We start from the raw sequence: 24,819 nt of genomic DNA on the forward strand, positions 1-24,819 counted from the left end.
TCATGGAACACTACATCAAAAATTAATGATGTACTGTGTGGTGACTAACATAACATAATAAAAAAAAGAAAGTTATTGCTATGTAGTTCTTATGATATCTTTGTCTTGTTTTGGTATTGGAGTAATGCTGACCTCATAAAATAGAAGGGATTATGTTTAATTATTTTTTTCCTTAAATATTTGGTGGAATTAGCCAGTGGTATGGCTAACCAGATGGAGCTGGTTTTGTCTATACATTCAATTTCTTTAAAAGGTATTAAACTATGGAGAACATCTATTCTTGAGTCCATGTTGATAATTTGTGTCTTTCAAGTAACTCTCTTTCCTTCCAGATGTTAAATTTATTTCAAAAACTTGTTCACAGTATTTCTTCATTTTCCTTTTAACATCTCTGCATTCTGCAGTGATATCCCTTCTTTTATTCCTTATATTGATAACTTTTGTCTTCTCTCTTTTTTCCTTGGTTGTTCTGAACAAAGTTTAATCCATTTTGTTGATTTTTATTGTAATGTCATCTTAATACAGTTATATGTTAATACTTTGCTTGGTATATTTGAGCCTGATCATTGAGATAGATAGATGATAGGTAGCTAGATAGATAGACAGATAGATATTCCTGAAATTTAAATATCATTGGAAATATATTTATTTTTGTTTTGTTTATGTTTATTTTATTTTAGTGAAGGTATAGTTAATAAGATGCTAAAGCAAAGACCAAGAGAAGTTGGTTGAAAATATGAATTTCCTAGAAATTGCTCCAAAGGAAATAATTTTATTTAGTAAGTTAAAAGAATAAATACAGTCTTTGTCAGATTAGTGGAGAGAAATGAAAAAAGAATGTGTGGAAATGAAACCATCAGTTGGTATTGAGGGTTATGGTTATAATGCTTCTAATTTTGTGCAACAAAACATGATGTATATCAACTTTGTCTGAATACACCAGAACTGCTTATCTGGAGTTCTAGGTGTGGAAATAACAACAAATGAGGAAACACAGAGGTCAAAACATAGATTTCCCTCCCCCACATATTGGTACAGTCTTTGATAGTCACAGAAGAGATATAAGCTTAAGAAGACCACAGACTCCCACATTCCTGCATCCACCTCCCTGTTCCTGCAGTGGAACAAACCTAGGTAGGTAGACCTTTTTTTTTTTTTCCATTATCCAGAGCACCAGAAAGTACTTTTGTCTATGTTCTGAGAGGCACAGTTGTAGAACCTGACAGACAGAGACTGGACAGAATGTGGGCTCAAGGCAGAGACAGTTCTTCCTTTCTTTCCATTGGTAGATACTCAATGTCAAATATTTCAGGAATTTTTTTTTTTTTTTTAGATAACATAGAAAGTTTCAGTGACTTAGACACATTTGATCTTGTTTTCGTTCCTACTTTCTGACTTTCTGATTATGCAAGTACACTTTCTGCATCAGTGGATAGATAGTAAGACTTAGCATTAAGAAGGAAGTTGGTCTCCAGCCCTATTTTCTAGCAGAGCCAATTTAAGATAACAGGGGAATAATTTGGTTAGAATTGTGACATTGAAACTTTTTGTTTATAACGTGCAAGTGCAATTCAGAATGTCAAGAATGGACAGGGTGAGCTAGTTAAGTTCACAATAGTATTCTTAGTGAGAATCACTTGAGTTTTATAACTAATCTCATAGAGATTTAAGGAAGATTATTAGGTGGGTTTCAAGCTGTATTAACTTATAAAGGGTCATGGGGCTTTGAAGTTAATATTTAAGGTGAGGACAATGTGGTAAACAAGGCTAATTTTTGTATTGTGGAGTAACCAAGAAATACTGTACTGTCCTTCTCTAAATAGGCAACAGAGGTGAAATAGCAGCATTTGTTAGAAAGATGATGACTGTAAATGTGAAAATCCTACTCAAAATATTGAACAGTTGAATGGTAGCTTAAAGGAGTAGTCAAAGGCTGCACTACAGGCTTAAGATTTGACAGACTATTACAGTATATAATAACATATCTGTAATAACAATTATTAAAGTGAATTTTAGTGAGTAAAAATGTGCCCGGTAAATATTATGGTCAATATTTTGAACCTAAAATACATACTTGTTGAGTGAATGGATGAGTAAATAATGACATTTGCAGTAAGGCATGATAGGAGATACTTTCTGGAGTCAACAGTTTATTTTCCCCCCAACAAAGTTATACTGAAAGCTCTGGTTCCCTCAAACACGCAAACCTGTTATGTGTGGGCTTCAGGAGGCTAAATAAGGGATGTGTTAGTCTGAGCCAGGCTTTATCTAAAGAGCAGATTCTTACTTAGCAGACCTATGACTCTTTGGTCCCACATTTGTAAATATGTCTGTGAGTTTAAGCAAGTTATTTACCATCTTTGGATATAAAGGTCACATTTTAAAAAGATATAATAACTGATTGATGAGATACTCTTTATTTATGAAATATTCATGGAAAAGACTCATCCACTAAAGAAAAAGAAATGTTCTTGTTAGCACTCCAGTGTGATCACATAAGATAAATTCCTTGTTTCAACTCCTTCATTGAAAGCAACTATTGGGAATAGAAAAATTGAATACTTAAGATTAATCTTAAGTGTCCCATAAGAGTTCCATATCATGATATCTTAATCTTTTCATTAGAACTGCAAAGAAATTTACACATACAAACATTACTGGGACCAGAGTACACTGCTACCTCTTTTTTTTTTATTTTTAAGAAATTTGGCATGGATCTCAAGAGTCAGAAACTATGTTTCCACTTTGACCCAGGAATTTTATACATAAGCAGTTATATGAAGGGTCTAATTCCATATAATTAGCATAATGGGAGGAGAAAACATAAGAAGAAATTGTGTGAAGTGTAATCAAAACTAAGTTAAAACATAATAGGGAGAGTGATAGAATTCATAAATACCAGTGCAATAAGGAATAAAGTCTGCCCCTATTTTCCAAACTTAATTTAATGTTAGTAAATATTCATAAAATTGATATAGTAGAAGATGATAAAGAAATAAGAAGCTAACATTTTGCAGGGGAAAAAGGTTAAAAATGAGTTAGTTTTCAAGGGTGGCCATTCTGGGGTTTGCTCTACTATGGAAATCCATTATTGTTTTTGACAACAAGTACCAAAGCATATCCTAACTTCTTAAGAAGATAATTGAGAATTTATGCTACATTTTTACATATCTGATGATACTAGGAAAATTGGATGCATCATTTCCAGTGTCACACATATGAAACATAAGCATGATTGTATTTTATGTTGACAAACCTGGGGCTTCAACTAAATATAGCATTCATTGTCACACAGAAATTAAAGGTAAGGTGGCTTTTATATAGTGTATTCCCAGGTCTCTCTTATTTCCGTAGAATAATTATGGATACTACCCCTATTCTCTTTCATCCTCAAAACTATCTTGGATTGGATGATAAATTATGTGATACATTTAATTAAATTAAAGGGAAATGTCTTTAATTCAGATCTATTTGTCTTTATTTTTTTTTAAAGATTTTATTTGCTTGTGTAAGAGAGAGAGAGTGAGCACAAACAGGGGGGGAAGGGGGCAGCAGGCAGAGGGAGAAGCAGGCTCCTTGCTGAGCAAGGAGCTCTACTCCATCCCAGGACCCTGGGATCATGACCTGAGCCGAAGGCAGACACCCAACCAACTGAGCCACCAGGTGTCCCTCTATTTGCCTTTAAATCCTAGGTTATTTTCACTTGACCATGGATAAGGCTAAATAAATATATCACAACTCCCATGGTGGGTACTTTTTTACAAGTCTGTGGCCACATGCAACTTAAAACAAAAACAAAAAAACACAAAACCAGGCTTGAGATTTATAGCATTCCTTAACCTGGGAGGATATCTTAGAGTTATGTAGGATTTGATATTCCTCAACCTCTCTCATCTCTCTCCTTAATTTACACTGTTGTTTATCACATCAGTGATATCAGAGTCAGCAGCATGGACACATGAACATCACTTGGCCAGTGACTTCTCTTCATATATGATAAAGACCTCAGATAAAAGAAGCCCAGTATCTACTTCCCTTACAATAAGATTAACAATATTTGGCATATGATGGTGCATATCTGATGCTACTAACAGACAACCATCTATTACAGAATGAACAAAACTTTGAATTCTGATAGGATGCCTGTGGACATTCCTCCAAACCAAAACCAAAGTACCCCATTGGGAAAGATAGAAACATCTAGTACCCTGAAACATCTACTAGACAAGCTGCAGAAATTCCTGAAGGGGAATCTAGAAGCACTGGGGGTAAGTAAGTAAGCCACTAATAAAGAATTTTGAACCAGGAGAAACTGGGGCATATGAGGGTGAAGGATTATTTTGGCTGATGAAGTGGTTGGCATAGAGGCACCAGGTTATGACCTGTGTCAATCATTCTGTGGAGCGGAAGAAAGACACTTTGATTAAAAGCAAGGGACCGTGTTTATATGGGCATGGGAGGGGTGCATTAAGAGGAGACTGCAGATGAGGCTCTTGGGTGAGCCTCATTGTGACTGTATCTTATTAAAACAAAGTTGACCTATATGGGCTGGCCTCTGGGAAAAAAAGCACTCTCCAGGATCTGACTCTTCTTAGCAGATCTTCTAATAGTATTCAAGGGGGTCAATCCTATGGATGACCAGGATGTTTGGACCAGGTGATTCTCTCTCCTGAAAAATGCTCACCTTTGTCTTTAAAACATGTATTTTTTTGTTGTTGTTAATTTTGATGGTTTGTAATTTGGTTTGTTTTGTCTCTTATCCAGGTGGCTCAGATTATGATTGGTGTGAAATGCTTCTTATATGGGATAATTGGATTTCTTACTCCTGATTTTGAAGTGTACAGAATCATTTTCTTCTCAATTTACACAGGCTTCTCCTTCTGGGGGGCATTGTCTGTGAGTATCTCACATCTAAAATTATAATTATTCAATCATTTATTCATTCATCAGCTCAACACACAACTTGTATGGCATCTTGCCAATTCTAGAATACTTGCAACGATACTTAGTTAAAATTGAATTTCCAACCTGAACTTTAATATATATTCTAATGTAACACTTTCCTTAAGCTCTATTCATTGCTGTGTAGTATGATACTATTCAGTATAACCTTGCTGTTTTGCTCAAGGAGAAAATCCTGGGTTTGACACATGGAAGAAGTGTCTCTGAAATGTAATAATATTTGGATCGGAGAAGATGCTGGGGATAGGGAAGTGTTGCTCTTCTTAAGTCGTCACACTTCTTGGCCAAATACATTGAGAAAAATGCCATGTAATCTGAGCTCACATTTTTCCCTTTACTGCACCCCAAAGTGTGTCTTTGAATTATATTTACTCTACTTATTTTATTTTCTCCACATTGAATAAGTAGTTTTCCGCTGTGGTTTTTATGTCCACTTCTCTTATTTATTAGCTAAAAGAATTTTACTATTCATAAGAATAAAAGTATAATTATGGTACTTTAATTGTGCAGTGCATACACTTTCATGATTTGCTTTCCTCTGAGTTCTGAAGGGGTGCCTGGGAGGTGGGGGGCACTAGATAGGAAGAGAGATATGCATCTGGCAATGGGGTGGGAGGGTGAGTTGGAAGAAGCTGCTACTCTGCAGACACCTTTCTTATCTTATAAACAGTTTATCATTTCTGGAATTCTGACTGTTGCGTCTGCCAAGAAGCAAACAACACCACTGGTAAGCTAACAAGTTTTCCATTTGTCATTTCCATTTGTCAGAACTTATAACACTCTTGACTTTCCCATGTGAAGGCCAGTCACCCAGGGGATTCATCATTTTATAGTATATTTCATCATGTAACTGTCCATTTGGCCCAATGAATCATGTGATCATCCTATAGCTAAACACAAACAAGCTGGATCTCCTGGGATTTTAGAAATTCTGATCCCCATATCTTGTCACCATAAGAAGAATGAGTAAAGATTTATCTAGCTATTAAAGCCTTTTTATGGTATCGGGTAGGGGAATGTTAATAAAGATAAAAGCATGGCTTAGGCTTGAGCAAGGCAGACTTTTATTTTTGGTGGAGGGAGGACCCAATACAGGGTTAGAAACTAGAGATGCTAAAATGTCCATAATGTTTTTATCCTATCCATGGTATGTGTTTAAGAAAGATCAATCCTCTGCAACGTTTCTTCTCCCAATTGTGATTTGCCATTGAACTGAATTTAATCCAGAGATGATGAATGCCTGTAGATGCCATGGCTAAGTTAAGTCAGAATTCTCCTCCCAGTTTATAGGGTCTAGAAACCCCTGGTCCTTAACTTATAAGCTAGTTATTTCCTTTTTTTTTTCAGCTGAAAGGGAATCTAGGTGCTAACATTCTCAGCACCTTGGTCTCGATTATTGGGATCTGTATTCTGTCATACAATTTAACAAAAAATGGCTGCTATGATTGCAAGAAGGAAACTTTCTGTTTAGACATCAAATTAATTGCAAATGTAAGTATTATCCTCCTGAATTCTGGGAAGACTGAATGTTATCTGAGCACGATGAAGATGAGACATGATCATTGGTATATTTCAGGAACATGACAAAAATTCTTGCTTGCAGATTCCTTCCAAATGCATCTCTACAGGTGTCACATTTAGAAATAGAAAAAACTATTTCTTTACAATAGCACAGAGCCCCAAATTCTGTGAGCTAAATTTTATTTTTCAAGAAAAACTGGTGAAGAAATAGAATGATACTAAAATCTGAGTCAAAGATTGGGATAATTTTTACTTTATCCTTTATTATTTTTAAATTATTTTCTATCATAATATTCATTACTGCTAGGAATTTAAAAATAAGTATTACCTAAAGCTACATGGAGAATGAATATTTATTCTGACTTGCCACCAGCTAAGAGTAGACCCTTTTTTTGCAATAAAGCCATGTGAAAGTAATGGAGACGAATGGTCTGAGGCAGAGGAGAAAGAAGTCAGTAAGAAACCAGTAAAAGAAACCAAGAACACTGGAGTGTTGGAAGACACATTTCACTTATTAGGAAAATGACAAAAAATTTCACACCCTAAAGTGTATTCCAAATTTAGGAAACTTTCTGGTTTTAATTAGAATTGAGACTAATGGAAAACTGGAAAATTTTAATATCTCACTGGGGAGATCTGCCATTTCTGCCTTGTATATTGAGAAGAGTCAGCTTTGTAAGCATTGGCAACATTTCTGATATCTATGACAGACTAATAATAACTTCAATAATAGTATAACTAATAACCCATCACTACCACTACCAATAATAATAAAAAATGAAATAATCATTGTGAATTCTGAAATGTCATCAAGTTTAACTTCCCATCTTGTATTAGTATATTCAAGAATATTGACTATCATCTCCAGCTCTTGTTTTTCTACAGCAGCACATATATTTCTGGGTTCAGATCCAACCTCGTGCCACCATTTTGTATAATGTAATGTGTTCCCTTTTGAGGGCCTGATGTGGGGCTCTGAAATAAAACTTTCCAAACTATCATCAGGGTGGAAGGTAATGCATGACATTTTATTTTCTTTAACAGGGACTTGTGATTGTCCTAATTTTCCTAACTTGTCTGCAAATTTTAATTTCATTACCTCTCTCCATGCTCAACTATAATGTGGATGACAAGAATATTCACTGGGTAAGTGCAATTCTCAGAAGAATGAGGATGATTTCAACTATTTCATTAGATGATGCTGTCAGTGACTTTTTTTTTTTACCTTTGGTAAAATGAACAAAAATATAAACTATAAGTGATTCTATGGACAACCTGGGAGCTACTAGTTGTGTGTTGAGCACACTTGGAATACACAGTGTATAATTCTCTAGTCCATACATAAACTCTCACTGAGGGGTATATATCCATGAATTCAAACATCCATCCATCCATCCATCCATCCATCCATCCATCCATCCATTAATTTACTGTATGAAGTATACTCTTTAGTGTGATGACTATACAAAGTATCTATCATTCAAAAAATAATGAAATCAAGGTATAATTAATTTAAAAACCTGAAGGAGATGACATATATAATTGCAGGTATATACAATTGAAAATAAAATAAACTAAGAAACACAAATATAGTTAGAATTTTATGTTTTATTATCACACGTAACAAATATAGGTAGTACAGAGCTAGTAGCATACTTTCCCCAACCTCATCAACTGGCTCTTTTTGTGTGTTGAAATTACTGCCATGGCTGTGTGTCAGTTAGAGTTAATTCAAACAGAAAATGGAAAGTTTCATGGCATCAGAACTCCCCTCATTTCAAGTATATAACATTTATCACAAGCATTGGATTCCATGATTCTAAGGGCTAGTTAAGCAAGTCTGAACTCCTCAGGGCAGTCAGTCAGGAAAGGAAGACCATGGGTGGGAGGGACCCGTGGGCATGGCAAAAGGTGTCACATGTAAGTAGAATTTCTTCTCTTCCACCTTTTATTGTAAGCCAGAAGAAGCCAGGCTTTTCCTTCAGTGCTTTGGAAATCTCAGTTTGTTATCCAAGTTTATCATTTACTAGTTATGCTTTCCACATAACGGTCAGAGAACCTTCTGTTAGATTTCTGCCGCAGCACCACAAGACCCTCTCTCCAGTTTCCAGTAATATGTTCCTCACTTCTTTCTGAGCCAGACTGACAGCATCCTCAATGTCTTTATTTCCACTAGCAAACCGTTTGAGGCATTTTAGGCTTTATCTATACTGTTCCTCAAAATGTTGCTCCTCCAAGTTCTTGAAAATTTTGCTCCTCAAAATTTTCCTCAAACTTGTTTCATCCCACTGCCTAATTCCAAATATCCTCTGTATTTATTTACAGATCCTAGATATACTTATAGTAATAATATTGTATTGTTACCCTATTTCCAGTACCAAAACACATGATAATTTTTTGTTGTTGCCTGACAAATTGCCACAAGCATATCAACTTAAAACAATACCTACCATCTACTTACTACCTCACAGCTCTGTAGGTCAGAAGTCTGGGTGGACCCGACTGGATGCTCTACTCAGAATCTCATAAGGCTGAAGTCCATGTACTGGAGGCACCAGACTCCTGGAAACTCTGGAATGGCCTGCTAGTTCATTGTTGTTGTTGGCAGAATTTGGTTGCTTGTGATTATGGGACTGAGATGGTTGGCCAGGAGTCACTTACGTTCAGCTCCTAGAAGCCCTCTTGGATCTTTCAAACGATCTCACTGTGCAGAGATCTTTTCAAGTTCTCTCCATTTCAGCAACAGAGAACTTCCTCTTTGTCAAACATTTCTCATGCTTTCAATCTCTCTGACTTCCTCTTCTACCGTCCAGAGAACACTCTGTTTTTTAAAAGACTCCTATAATTAGATTAGGCTTATCCAAATACTGTCTTTTTTGGTCATATGATATAACATAATTACAGTAATAACACCATAATATTCTGCCCACCTCAGCTCTGTTCTTCATATTTGTGCAGCATCCACTGAGAAAAGATACAGAGAAGGGAAAGACATATTTATTCTTGTAAGGTCATGGATTTGAAGTGAAATGTATCCACTAGACCAACAGCGTCACACGATCACACTGCCCTGTAATGGGCGCTGCAGAATTCTGTTAGGCTCAAATCTAGCTAAAGTAGATAGAGTTTCTATTCTTAAAGGAAGATGAGCATTCTCAATCTCATTCCTCTCTATAGGCCCCAAATATAAACATCTACCTTCCTCCACACACCTAAAATACACTCACCAATTCACAAAGGACGATAATCCAAGCCATTTAGTGCCCTGGAGTCTTTGTATATTTGTAGTTCTCTCCAACAAATTCAGAAGTAGCTCATTGCAATGTGGGCTGAAAGACAAATTATTTGCCCCATCTCTATTCACAACTATTACATATATGTGGAATGGACCAAAGATAATGATAAAACTTCAATCTGGACAGAAAAAGAGAAATGTGAAATCACTATAGCAATTACAATATTTTTGAAGGCAGGAATTATGGAGATTCCCTGCCCCCAAAATGGCATAAAATACTTAAGTTATACCGTAGTTCATGTCTCTGGGAGGTATTAACTTATTCCTTTTCCTCTCTGGCTCTTTGTACGCTAATTTTCATGTCCATCAATAGAGTAGACACTGGAGAGTATACTTTTCTTAGGTATTTCTCAGTATTGATATCCTACTCTCTGATGGTATAGGTGGTGTTGGAATTGCTTTATATTTCAAATATTCCCTGGCTATTGTAAGCCAGGTCTTTGCTTTCTATGGCAATATACTCTCACCAAAAACAGGGATGGAAAGGTAGATCTCTTATTCTCAAAATATGGCTTTCACCTCTGGATCCAGCTCCTACTATCACATCCACATCCCACATCGAACAGAAAGGAAAAGGGAAATGGGAATACATACCCTTCTTTTTGAGTGTGTAACTCCAAAATGAGACATGCTATTTATTCTTTTTTTAACTTATTTTTTCTTTAAATTTTTTTATTGTTATGTTAATCACCATACATTACATCATTAGTTTTTGATGTAGTGTTCCATGATTCATTGTTTGTGCATAACACCCAGTGCTCCATGCAGAACGTGCCCTCTTTAATACCCATCACCAGGCTAACCCATCCCCCCACCCCCTCTCCTCTAGAACCCTCAGCTTGTTTTTCAGAGTCCATCATCTCTCATGGTTCGTCTCCCCCTCCAGTTTCCCCCCCTTCATTCTTCCCCTCCTGCTATCTTCTTCTTCTTTTTTTTCCCTTAACATATATTGCATTATTTGTTTCAGAGGTACAGATCTGTGATTCAATAGTCTTGCACAATTCACAGCGCTCACCATAGCACATACCCTCCCCAATGTCTATCACCCAGCCATGCTATTTATTCTTACATTTGCTGGCTACTTAAATTTTTGCCCATACTTAGCTGCAAGAGAGCCAGGAAATATAGTCACAATTTTATTTCCATTTTCCAGGTTAAAAACAAATTATACTGTTAAGAGAAGGGAAATGATAGTAACAGCTCCATGGGTTAGTTTTAAAAACTATGAAAATACAATAATCATCCTTTATTTAAAAAACCTCACATTACTTTCTCTCATCAAATAATCATTCATTATAAGAGACAGATATCAAATCACAAATACAAAATACAAAAATACTTAAAATTTTATATACACAATTACACATAATGTGTTCAGACACTCAAAAACTTACATTCTATTATCAGCTCATTATTTTCCAGCCCATCAGCAATGCACCATATATACAAATGTCCCAATATTAGCTGGGCTGACAGTCTTCATACCAAAATGATAAAAGAAGGCAAAAGCTCTATTATATCTCCCTATTTCTGTTCAAGAATTATCTTAATGGGTATGCTTATATTTCCTTTATCTTCCTAAAAACTAAACAGTAATAAGCCAAGTAGACTGATACTCACCTGGCTAAACATCTGGAAAAAAATAATCATTGGGTAGTTCTTTTTTAACTTTTTATCTAAATTACAGTTAGTTAACATACAATGTAATATTAGCTTCAGGTGATGTGGAGATCCACTCATCCTGGGAAATGGCTGTGGCCAGAAAGGGGGCCACCCCCTTGCCCATAGCACAATGCACCTTCATGGGGAGCCTGGTGCTAAACCATTCTTAGACAACCAGCTTCTGGGTGGGGGTTTTCTACATAGCAGAGCGGCTCCTTTGCTGTGATCTATTGAAGGTCAGCCCTCAACACAAGCGTTTGTAAATAAAATTTTAAAAATATTACCTTCAGGTGTACAATATGTGATTTATCACTTCCATACAACACCCAGTGCTCATCACGACAAGTGCGCTCCTTAATCCCCATCGCCTATTTCACCCATCCCTCACCCACCTCCCCTCCGGTAACCATCTATAGTTAAGAGTCTGTTTCTTAGTTTGCCTCTCTCTCTCTTTTTTTTTCCTCTGCTCATTTGTTTTGTTACTTAAATTCTACATATGAGTGAAATCTTATGATCTTTGTCTTTCTCTCACTGACTTATTTCACCTAACATAATACTCTCTAGCTCCAGCCATATTGTTGTGAATGGCAAGATACCATTCTTTTTGATGGCTGAATAATATTCCATTGTATATATACACCACATCTTCTTAATCCATTCATCAGTTGATGGTCAGTTGGGGCTGTTTCCATAATTTGGCTATTGTAGATAATGTTGCTATAAACCTTTGAGGTGCATGTATCCCTTTGAATTAGTAATTTTTTTAAGATTTTATTTATTTGAGAGAGAATGAGTGAGAGAGAGCGCACATGAGAGAGAGGAGGGTCAGAGGGAGAAGTAGATTCCCTGCCGAGCAGGGAGCTCGATGTGGGACTCGATCCAGGGACTCCAGGATCATGACCTGAGCTGAAGGCAGTCGCTTAACCAACTGAGCCACCCAGGCGTCCCTCTGAATTAGTATTTTTGTATCCTTTCAGTAAATACCTAGTAGTGTAATTGCTGAATCATTGGGTAGTTCTATTTTTAACTTTTTGAGGAACCTCCATACTATTTTCCAGTATGCATTTACCAGTTTGCATCCCCACCGACAGGGGGAGAGTTCTCTTTTCTTCACATCCTCTCCAACACCTGTTCCTGTGTTGTTGATTTTAGCCATTCTGACAGGTGTGAGGTTATATCTCACTGTAGCTTTGATTTGCATTTCCCCGATGATCAGTCATGTTGAGCATCTTTTCATGTGTCTGCTGGCCATCTGTATGTCTTCTTTGGAAAAATGTCTATTTCTGTCTTCTGCCCATTTTTAATTGGATTATTTGGTTTTGGGGTGTTGAGTTTTATAAGTTTTTTATGTTTTGTATACTAACCCTTCATCAGATATGTAATTGCAAATATCTTCTCCCATTCCATAGGTTGACTTTTAGTCTTATTCATTATTTCCTTCACTGTGCAGAAGCTTTTTATTTTGATGAGGTCCCAATAGTTCATTTTTGCTTTTGTTTCCCTTGCCTCAGGAGACATATCTAGAAAGAAGTTGCTATGGTCAATGTCAAAGAGGTTGTTGCCTGTGTTCTCCTCTAGGATTTTTATGGTTTCATGTTTAAGTCTTTAATCCATTTAAAATTTATTTTTGTCTATGGTGTAAGAAAGTGGTCCAGTTTCATTCTTTTGCTTGTTGTTGTCCAGTTTTCCCAACACCATTTGTTGAATCATTGGGTAGTATTAGTCTGACTGAAACTGACCTCACCCTCTACCTTTTTGGAGAGCAGCCAGTAGGCTCCTCTGGGCCCAAAGTACACACAATTTATCTTTGGAGTAAGATAGCATATATTTGGAGACAAATCATTGAGGACTTGGATTATATTATTCTTAATGGCTTATTTTACAGACTTTACAGATTATTCCCTAGCGGGTTTTTTTTGTCTGTTTTTTGTTTTTTACAGATTTCTTTATTGTTTTGCTGGAAAACACCTTCTGAAGGTCTTTACCAAGATTTATTTCCTCAAACTTCAATCTATCAAGAACTTGAACGTAAGAAAGAAACACCTTCATGTTATCCCACAGATACTAGCAAACAAATAGGAGGCTGCACTTCTGTATTTTGAATTCACAGTGATAGCAAGAAGCACATACTGGGACCACTGAGGCATAAATATACATGTGTATATTTATATACACAAATATACAATATGTGAGGATACAACTGTGTGGTTCAGAGTTATAACGATAGCAACTGGCGTTTATAATATTAAGAATTTGGTTGTCACCACTTTTTTTGTTATGTTTGGATGTCATCACAGGCTAGGTTTATGCTCTGTTACAAAACTTAACCTAGAAATATTGATGGCTTAACACATCAGAAGTTCATTTTTTTTCCTATTTTTCATGTTCATTATTAGTTGGCTATTCACTTTAGACCCACACTGATATGGGTTCTACCAAATAGAATGATATCTCAAAAAGTTGGTTTTTTTTAATTCTGCCAAGGTAGGGAAAGAAAAAGTTAGAAGTCGGACCTTTGGCAATTAGGTACTTTGGTCTAGAAGAAGCATGTGTCTCTTTTGCCACAGTCCATTAAACAGTCATCTTCTCAGCACTGTGTGGGAGACAGGAAATGTAGGGTGACGTAAAGTTCTGAAGTTTAGCGTTTGATGAAAAACAGTGAAGTAAACATAGTTTCCTGAACTAATTGTGAAAATACTTTGCAAGTTTGGTCCATCACCTTTACACTCTGTGTGTTTGGGTGTGTATCTTCTGTGACTAAACATCAGGTTTATTTATCTCTCAAATGGCCTAGCTCGTGCTTACTCAGTTTAGATTGGGATATCCAGCAAGGAAAACAGTAAATATAGGGAAAAATACTTTTAACTATATGAAATACTATAGATTAGAGTATTTCATTAATATAGTGTTAGGTTAATTAATTATACTCTATCATTCTAAGTACATTAAGCTTTTCTGATGATATTTTACATAAATAAGCTCATATATAAAAGCTTGTGTTGCTTAATTGGCCCACTGACAAGTTATCAAAATGTTACCCCATTCTTCTTGAATAATACAAGCAAAAATTTTCAAAGTCCAGCAAAATTAATACTATGTCCCATGAGCTCAAACAATTCCATTTCTGTTCTTATAATATAGAATATATTATAATACAATAACCACTAGATACATATGGCAATTTAAATTTAAATTATTTAAAATAAAAAATTTTTTAAGTCTATTTTCTTGGTCTCAGTAACCGTATTCCAAATGTTCAATGGCCACTTATGGCTGTTCCAAAATATTTGAGGAAAAATATGGAGGAAACTAAGAGGAAAAATAGACGAATATACTATTGTATTTGGAGACCTCAACACCTCTTTGACAGCAACTGATATATCAACCAGGCCGAGAAGCAGTAAGGGTATGGATGACCGGAGCAGCAGTATCAATCAAGTTGATCTAATTGACAGTTATAGACTTTTCCATCCAACAACAGTACATTTTTCTCAAATGTACATGGGATATTTACCAGTTGGTTACTTCATGTGTTGAAACACAACTCAATAAATTTAAAAGAATAGAAATCATACAAAGTATGTTCTCAATAGTTCCAAATAGTCCACGGGTCACAGAATAGTTTTTAAAATGTATAAAAATTGTGGGGTTTCTTTTGTCTTTTTTAGCACTTCTTGTGATTTTTTTTTCAAAACCAGATGTAACATATACCATAACGGATGGCTACAGATAGAAACTTTTATAGAGGTGTATAAACATGGTGCTATGGACTGAGTGTCTGTGTCCTCCCCCATCCCAAATTCATATATTGAAACTCTAATCCCCAAAATGATGGTTTTTGGAGATGGGGCCTTAGGGAGGGAATGAGGTAACAAGGGAGGATCTGTCATGATAGAATTAGTACCTTACATAAAAGACATGAGAGAGAGCTTGATTTGTCTCTTTACTCTCTACTATTTGAACGTACAATCAGAAAATGGCTGTCTGGAAGCCAGAAAAAAACCTGACCATGCTGGTACCCTGATCCCAGACATCCAGCCTCCGGTACTGTGAGAAATAAATGTGTTTAAGCTACCCAGTCTATAGTATTTTCTTATAGCAGTTCAACTAAGACACATGAGTTAGTAGACATGTATATTTCTTTGCTGTGTTAGCTGAGACAACCTGAAAGAAATGACATCCTGATAGCAACAAGCACACCTAGAGCCCAGATCTTGATTTCTAATACCATTCTCCACTAAAAGGAAACGGGGCTGCCTGATGAAATGGCTGATTCCAAGACTTGAGCAGGAACCACATAAGGTGAGCCTGAGAATATGGTAGTGCCATAAAACAGGGAAGGGCTCAAAATGAGACACAATGATGGAGTGAGTACACAGAAGGGACGCAGGAGCCACTGTGATGAAATCAGAAACAATTTGAGCAATAAAATAAAGTAGTATTTGATTATAACCCAAAGTATATATAAGTATTCATGAGTCTATACAAATGAATAATTGAATGCATAAATAGGTGGGAGAAAATAGACAAAACCCCAGTGCAGAACATCTAATAACTTATGTAGTTGCTGCACTTTCAAAGCAGTAGATCATAACTCCTGAGTCCTTGAGTCTGGGCTGCACACAGTGGCTGTCTAGTGACATCTTTCCTAAGACTACAGTATAAAAGTCATGAAAAAGTTAACTTTAGAGTGGAAAAAACTGGAAAAACTGTACTCAGTGAGGTGATTAAAGTCAACGTCAACAGTGTAAGTCATGTTGATAGTATGTACCCTTGATTGGATGTGATAAGAATGATATTTTACTTCTGAGTTCTTCCTCCTCAAAACTCAAAACACTAGTCTAATCATGAGAAAAATATCAGGCTAACTCCAGTTGAGGGACGTTCTACAAAACACTTGACCAGTATTCCACGAAACTATCAAGGTCATCAAAAACGAAGTCTTGTAAATAGTCACAGCCAAGAGGAGCCTGAGGAAACATGATAGCTAATAAATGTGGTGTCTTGGGTGGGATCTTAGAACAGGAAAAGGGCACTAGCTAAAAATTAAAGAAATCTTAATAATAATAATGCTTAAGTTAATGATAATGTACCAATATGGTTCATTCTATACTAATGTAAGATGTCAACTGATTTGGGATGTATAGGAACTCTCTTTACTATCTTCTCAATTTTTTAAAATAAATCTAAAGCTGTTATAAAAATAAATAGTATTAAAAATATTACAGTCTGATACAACTACATCAAAATGGTTAAAGTGAAAACCACACAATGTCAAGGTGAAAATGCACAACAACTGGAACTCAAGCACTACGAGAAGGCATGTGCATGTTATATGCACTTTGGATATAACCTAGCAATTCCACTGCTATGTCTATACCCAATGGAATTTTACACATGTATGTACCAAAGTGTATAGATACATTTTCATGCACAGCATTATTCATCCCAAGTAGAAGCATCCCAAATATTCATCAATACTTAAATAGATAATAGATTGTTCTATAAATCTTACAATAGAATATCTTGCAGCAGTAAGAATAAGTATTGTTACTGGCAATAGCATGAATGAAGAAAACATGCTAGAAGAAAAGAGTCATATCCACTATATATACTCAGTTATACATATCAAAGTATTCCATTTTATAAAATTCAAAGATAGATAAAACTCATATTAGTGGTAAAAGTCAAGATTGCAGTTACCCTGGGGATCTGAGTGAATGCAAGGGGGCATTCACAGTCTTCTGAAACTTTGATAACTTTTACTCATTGATGCAAGTGCTGGTTACATGAAGATGTTCATTTTCTATTCTTTTAAAAATTGGGGGCACCAGCCTGGCACCATTGGTAGGGCATGTGACTCTTGATCTCTGGGCTGTAAGTTCGAGCCCCATGTTAGGTGTAGAGATTACTTAAAAATAAATCTTTAAAAAAAATTGGCCATCTGTTACAATGATCTATTCACTTTTCTGTATAGTTCCATTAAAAGTTATCATGAGAAACGATACTGTGCATCCCAGTCAGATGATTGGTTATGGGACGATGTGGGAGGATGGGATTCAAAATCACAATCAGCATCAGTAGAGGGGGGAACATGTATTTTATTTGGTTTTGCAGTAACAGTGTTCCCATGCACAGATGTGAACAATTTCTAGCAGGCAGGTTATTACTGACCTAGTGATACTCAATGAATAATTTTTCTAAAAGCGGGAACTATTCTGTTAAAACTCCAGGTCCTCATAAACATGCTCATAAGGGGCCATTACTGGGGGCACCTTGTCATTGGTTGGCTGGATAACCACCACCTGTGGGGATTGAGAATAATGTATATTGCTATTCACATACTCTTCCAGCTAGAGGGATTCAATTCATCCTGGGGTCCCCTACTTCTTTTCTGTATCCTGGGACCTGAGGGTTAACTATCCCTTCCCTCGGGGTCTTACATCCCCACTAGATAAAAATCAATATCCAGCAAGACATGAGGCTCCCAGAAGCATCTGCCATAGCTCTCTCTGTGTTCTGCTGTCTCCAGTTTCAGGAAGGAGTCGCATACACAACAATCGTTCCTTCACTCTGCATCTTTATCCTTCTCATTGGTTCAGAGAGAAAAGACACAATGAGAGAAACAAGAACACAGACTCAGCATCACATGACAAACGTGACCCCTCCCTCAGGTCCTGAACACTCACCTGTGTGACAAAGCAGGCCACCTTGCACCCAAACACAGAAAGAGAGATAGCGATGCTGACTTCCAGCAGGGAGAGGACTAATATCGCAGTCTCAAATACCCTCTAAAAAGAAGCAGATGCCACCAGGAGAGAGAAGAGGAAAAAGGAAAGGAATATAATTAATAGATGGATACTTCCCCTGGCCCTGGATTCTCTGATGCCAATCTGACTCGTTCTCCACTATAGAAACAGGTATGTTCTCTCTCATAACAAACGAAAAAAGAAAAATTGAAAAGAAAATCCTAAAATGGCTGAGAGGAGTTCTACTCTGGAACTTCGTAAGTGCGGGGAAATTCAGATTAAAGCGGATGTATTTCCTTAGTTTTCTTGGCTTAGAAGTTCTCTCTGTTGTCCATTTCAAGTTATCAAGTTATTTTCCTTATAGTAACCTCCCTGTATGAATTTATACTTTTTCCTCGTCCAAAGAGGAGAGAACCTCCAGGTCTACGAAAGTGATGTCATTGTTCTTTCCTTATACATACATATACCCCCGAGGCTCTGAGCATCTTGGCTTGGAGCCCTGACTCTCCTCACCCCACCTACAAATGACACAGAGCTTGCTGAGCCAGCACGGCAACCCACTGCCATCTCAGCTCGAACCTGAAGACTTGGAAGAAAGATCCTCATGATCAATTTTCTAAATTCGCTGTGTTCAGTGAAGAATGTGAGAAAAAAAAGGTAACTGTCCTGGTAGGTCCTAGCAAAAAGGGACTGAAAATTCTCCCCATGAGATCAAATCCCAGATCTTACTGTTTGTGGTGATAAGCCAGGATCAACTGAGAGACAGTCATCTCAGACTAATATACATTTAGATAATACAAATATAACTTCAGAAAATAAAAGCAGCTCAGAAACACTTAAAGAATAAGACACCTTTTTTCTGATCCATGTACCATAGTCAGCACTACTGTTAACAGGATTATCCCTAGTCCCCCAGCCACAGCACTGAGCATGTTCATTCCCAGGCTGCCTTTGATCTGGAAGAGAATGATCAGTGTCCTTTATGTCCCTCTGTCTCATGCTCTTCTTCCCTTTGGAAAACGCAAAAACATTCACTCATTTTGAAGGGTTGAAGACACATTCTCAAATAATTTTCCTAAGTTTAAGAAAGAAAGAGGAGCATGGGCTGAAGCGTTGGATCCTGTATTCATAAATTAATCCCAGGAATGGAGTGTCAGACAATAGGGGTGAAAAAATTAAGTCAAACCTCAGTTTCCTCGTGGAAGATTTCGCCATGACCCCCACAGAGCCCAGATGATTCGGAGAATTGGAGATTATTTCCTTTGTCTTGAGATAGAGCACTTCCGATTCTGCTTGTTGCTTTGGGCCAAGGGAAACACTTATCAGGTTTAATGTCATGTTTCTTCCAGCAGCAATAGACACAGCTCCCGATACAAAGAACTAAAAATGGAAGAATCCACTCAGCCTGGTGAGCCTGCACCTGTACTTCCCCAAACCAGAGATCATCAGAACCTCAAAGATTTTAGGTCACATCTTTTGCTCTAAGAAGTAAAATCCCAGATCAAGGCATTGGTTTTTGAAAGGGAATGCTGGAAGAAATATTCGCAGAATTCTACCACTGAGGAAGTTGAAATATTCCACATACTCACAAATAAGGATCTCCCTATAGGAGATCCTGAGACCATGGTTAGGGAATAACACCAAAAGGAAAAGTGAGAAGAATAAATACACAGACCTATAACAAATAGGCACACTTTCATCAGACCAATCAGGATCTGAGCCACCTGGGGAGTGAAAAAAGAGGATGCTCAGAGTATGAAGCCCGCAGGTTTCTAGGAAGATGATTTTGTGGTCTTTACACAGAGCCATTTCCCATCTCCTGAGTTTAGAAGGGCCCCCAGCATGAAACCCCTGGGAATCCATGGCCTTTTCTCAAGTTCAAGGCTATTTAGAAAGGTTTTATGATAACTTTCTTTTTCCCCTCTCACTAGAGAAATGCATTTTCCTTTCAGATTACAGCACCTCTGATTTTTAAAAAATCTGTTTCCTGCCACTGTAAGGTTTATGGAGGTCAGTTTATGACACAGTTAATCATACCTCAGGAGCCACAAAGGACAACTGTTCTCCTCTCTGGAAATGGCTATCTCCCCAAATACTATGTTTGAAGGTCAAGCTCACTCACTGCCAGTATTTGGGGCTGCCCCGTCAGGAAGGTCTTCAGGTTGTCTGTTTGGTCTACTTGGATGATGTTCTTCTGTAGAGGATTCAGGCCAAACCATGCAGTTTTTCCTTCTGATGTATTAACACAGTCTTTAAGTGCTATAAATGTAAATATTTTACAGAGAACAGATTCATTCTTCAACCCCTTTCTTGTAGACATGAAAAATGGCCTTTGGAAGAATGGTATTAATGAGGCAGTTTGGTATGATGGTAAGTTAAATTGCCTGAGTTGTGATTCCAGTCACACACTGTGTAAACTTGGGCAGGTCTCTTTTACCATCTCCATGCCCTAGTTTTTAAAATTATAAAAAGTTGGGGAGGTGCTGGATGGCTCAGACCATTGAGCATCCAACTCCTGGTTTCAGCTCAGGTCATGAGATGGAGCTTGGCGTCAGGCTCCACGCTTAATGCAGAATCTGCTTGAGATTCTCTCCCTCTGCCCCTCCCCCCATTCTCTCTCTCTCTCTCAAATAAAGAAATAAATAAACTTCTAATAAAATAAATAATAAAATTATAAAAGGATGTGCTTGTGGTACTCGCCTCTTGTTGCTTGTTATACGTCTATATTATTTCAACAGATCTGTACATGTAAAACTTGGAACTGAGCGCCTGGTATAGTCTAAATAATAGATAGCGTCATTATTATTTTTATTGTATTATTGTTAAAATTTAATATGATAAATATGCATGCAGAATGCTTACATTTACATCTTCTAGGAAAAAAAACTGTTGGAAAATGAACAAATCATTATAGCGAGTCCTGTAAGTGCCATTGTTATAATATCATTCATTGGTTATTATATTATGGATATGGGTAATATCCATTCATTCATTCAGTCAACAAATATTGATTAAATGTCTACTATGTGCCAGACCCTGTTATAAGTTTTGTTGCTAGGAATATACCAATGAACAAAACATGCACAATTCCTGTCAGTTGGAAACCTACAATACAGTAAAAGAAAATAAGTTTTTAATTTATATAATGATTTTATAAGTGCATGTGAACAGAAACTACATAAAATGAGAACCTTCACTTTCCATGTAAGAAAACTTAGTTTTAAAGGGATTCTATCACCTCTTCAATGTCAGTTAGCATTTCTGTGTTTGAACCAAATGAGAATTCAATTTCTCTAGTAAATTGGCCTTTCCTAATGTTGCCCTACACCACAAGCATAGTGATGATTTATTAAAAGCTCTGATGTGCCAGGCCAACTCAAAATGGCTTTCAGAGTTCTCTTTAATTGTTGTATATTACCCTTGCAAATAGATTTGCTGCATGACAGCTTTTATTCTTTACCCTTCCCTGCATTCATACCAGTGCCACATGACTGCCACTGCCCCCATTAAAAGGTGGAATATATTTCCTTCCCCCCTTAATTTTGATTTCAGCCTTGTGACTCACTTTGGCCAATGAGATATCATTTGGCCATGGGATATCAGCAAATGTTTTAAAAGCACAGGCTCTTGAGCTCATGTCATGGCTGAGAAAACATAGCTGGGCCACCTTGCTTGAGGATAAAAGATACGGAAATGAGAAAAGCCATAGTATTCATCTCAGCTATCCCTAACCAGATAGCAATTATCGACCCTCATGTGAGTGATCCCAGGGAATTTCAGAAGAACCACGAACACCCATGTGCAGACTTATCAGCAATATGCATGTTTATTGCTTTAAGCCATTAAGTTTCAGGGGGTTATTTGTTAGGCACCATTACTGTGGCAATAAATCACTGATGCACCTAGTTTCTAAAGTGACCTATAATGAGTCTGGTTTGTCTATATTTCCTAGTTTCTGTCTTATTCTTTAGTTCTAAAGGAAAAAAACGGTGGTCATTCCTGCATATTTGCCCACATGAACAGAGATAATTACAAATAGACTCAAACAATAACATCATTACCTCTGTCTGGGAAAAACAACAAGGACAGAGCTTTGACAGCCATCTGTTAAGTGATCAGGATCCAGGTCTAAGCAAAACATCCTGAAGATAAAACCTAAACTTGTGACCTTAGGTTACAAAGGGGCTCAGATAATTTTTGTGCATTTTTAAGACCCACAGATATGGGGCAATGTCAAAACATGTTAGTATATGACATGTGTCTTATGTGTCTCAAAAAAGAGTAATATTTCTTTTTCTTTTTTTTTTTAAGTACACTCCATGCCCAGCATGGAGCCCAACACAGGGCTTGAACTTACTACCCTGAGATCAAGACCTGAGCTGAGATCAAGAGTCAGATGCTTAACTGACTGAGTCACCCAGACACCGTGAAAGAGTAATATTTCTATCATAAGACAGGGAATAAAGGATGGACCAGAAAAATTTCCTTACATGATCAAGTTTCATAGTCTCCCTCTCACATCAGGTCAGGGGTGAAGTCAAGGTATGTTTCTGCACATGAATATACACAACAGAACCATTTACCAGGAAAGGAGGACTTTATCTCATCTTTAGCCAGCCACTTCTTCCCTTTCCTTTCCTTCAATTTCTCCAGTTCAGATTCCATTTATTCTGGAGGTTAGTTAATATTTTGCCCTTTGAAATAATTGTTGAAGGGGGCACAGTTCCTCAGCCTGAACATTCACTCCCACATAGATGAGAACCTGTCCTTCAAAAGCAGTCTAACTTGTCCCAAATTTCATTCTCACCTCAGCCTTTACTAGACACTTTTGACCCGTGTTCCTACATATCACCCATTAATAACTCAACCCAGAATTCTTCCAAGAAGCTGAGAATAGAAAATGAACTCTTCCTACCTTCGCATCCCTCTAGAACTGCACCAAATGGGAGGTGAGAGCTCCTCTTGACCATCATTCCTTAAAACCACTTCCACCGAAGAGTCTGATCTGATCTGAAGAGTAGTAGGACAATCACCTTCAGCTGTGTTGTCACCATTACTTCCTGTGGGTCATCCTACCCTGCCTACCACAGGGCAGCTGCAAGGAAATTTCAGTGAATAAACTAGTGCTCGCATGAGATAATGAAGCCAAGGACCAACTAACAGAAACTGGCTTTTAAATCTTGATTGCACTCCCAGGCTATTTTCTTAAGTACCATATTTAAGGGTTTTCCTATCAAAACATCAGTCACATGAGGACAAGTGATTCTGACTTTTATCCTGAAGGCCAAACAGCAGCTAAGAATAAATTTGAATTTCCAGGGGCGCCTGGGTGGCTCAGTTGGTTAAGCAACTGCCTTCGGCTCAGGTCATGATCCCAGGGTCCTGGGATCGAGCCCCGCATCAGGCTCCCTGCTCAGCCAGAAGCCTGCTTCTCCCTCTCCCACTCCCACTGCTTGTGTTCCCTCTCACGCTCTCTCTCTCTCTCTCTCTCTCTCTGTCAATTAAATAAATAAATAAAAATCTTAAAAAAAAATTTGAATTTCCACAAGTTAACATTTTGTTAACAAACATCAGGACAAAAAAATCACTAACCACTACAACTGGCTATACTAAAAAAATTTACTGGGGTGCCTGGGTGGCTCAGGAGGTTAAGTGTCCTACTCTTGATCTCAGCTCAAGTCTTGATCTCGGGGTTGTGAGTTCAAGCCCTGTACTGGGCTCCACGCTGAGCATGGAGCCTACTTTAAAAAAAAAGTTATTAACCAACCCTTTTGTTAGCCTTTTCCTCTTGATTACACTGGAGAACTCTTCAACCACTACCTTCATTGATTATGATTATGATTATGATTTTGCTTGAGATGTAACATATGATGTTCTGCCCTGTCTTCCAAGACTTGCTTTCAAATATTTACCCACAGTCCTGGGTCCCATCAGTCAGTTTGTAAATCAGGGAAGATATTCCATTTATTTTATGGCTTGCTAATTACTTAATTATTTTTAAATAAGAGAACCAATTGTTTCAGAAGATCAAGAGATAGAAATCAGATCAAAAGAGTTTTTTTTTTACTGATCCCACCTTTCTACAAAATATAACATTAAATAAAAATCGTATTTTTCCCACATTGATTTTTCACTGCTCTGCTCTTTACATTTTTCGCTGGTTTTGAAAGTCTGTGAAAGGGAAGGCATTCTGTAAGCCTATGGGCAGACAAAAGTAGAGTTGTCCTTAACCGAGTTCACTAATATATTAAGATTGTGATTTTTTTGTTTTGTTTTGTTTTTATTTTTTTATTATGTTATGTTAATCACCATACATCATTAGTTTTTTATTGTGTTTTAAAAATATATCATGTTTACTTCATCTTCTTCAATGAGCATTTTCCACTCACTATCATAATGTGTGGCTTTTATTCATTCATTTTCATTATTTTACCATATCCCACTGTGTAAATACAAACATTTTCTTTCTTGCATGTTGATAAAATCTACAGTTCCTGCAATATTTTTATTTCAGCAGAAACCCAATTCAGAACATCCTGGAGCATGTCTCTTTGTATACTGGGAAATAATTTGCAAGGTTTATGTCTTAAATTGTGCACACCTCCTACCACACCTCCAGGATATTGTTAA

At 37.0% G+C, this 24,819-nt stretch overlaps 1 protein-coding gene across 8 annotated transcripts; it reads left to right on the forward strand.

Moving 5' to 3' along the window:
* Positions 1–1,039: 1,039 nt before the first annotated feature.
* Positions 1,040–23,501, forward strand: LOC112829418 (high affinity immunoglobulin epsilon receptor subunit beta-like). Of its 8 annotated transcripts, XR_012375517.1 has the most exons (9): positions 1,040–1,134; positions 4,112–4,268; positions 4,765–4,896; positions 5,633–5,689; positions 6,310–6,453; positions 7,528–7,629; positions 13,381–13,468; positions 17,979–18,846; positions 19,539–21,310. XR_012375517.1 is itself a non-coding variant. In XM_025878986.2 (8 exons), exons 2-8 carry the CDS (start codon positions 4,113–4,115, stop codon positions 18,119–18,121), a joined length of 822 nt encoding a protein of 273 aa, XP_025734771.1. In that variant the 5' UTR covers positions 1,040–1,134; position 4,112; the 3' UTR covers positions 18,122–21,310. The 8 variants fall into 8 exon arrangements, 7 of the variants coding, with proteins under 7 accessions (XP_025734771.1, XP_073739793.1, XP_025734773.1 ...); XM_025878986.2 differs by having other exon boundaries at positions 17,979–21,310; XM_073883690.1 differs by having other exon boundaries at positions 1,046–1,134; positions 4,139–4,268; positions 17,979–21,310.
* The last annotated feature ends 1,318 nt before the right edge of the window (positions 23,502–24,819 follow it).

This window comes from Callorhinus ursinus, unplaced genomic scaffold (assembly GCF_003265705.2).
Source record: "Callorhinus ursinus isolate GAN/ISIS: 27379988/994484 unplaced genomic scaffold, GSC_fseal_2.0 scaffold51, whole genome shotgun sequence".
NCBI classification, from domain to species: domain Eukaryota; kingdom Metazoa; phylum Chordata; class Mammalia; order Carnivora; family Otariidae; genus Callorhinus; species Callorhinus ursinus.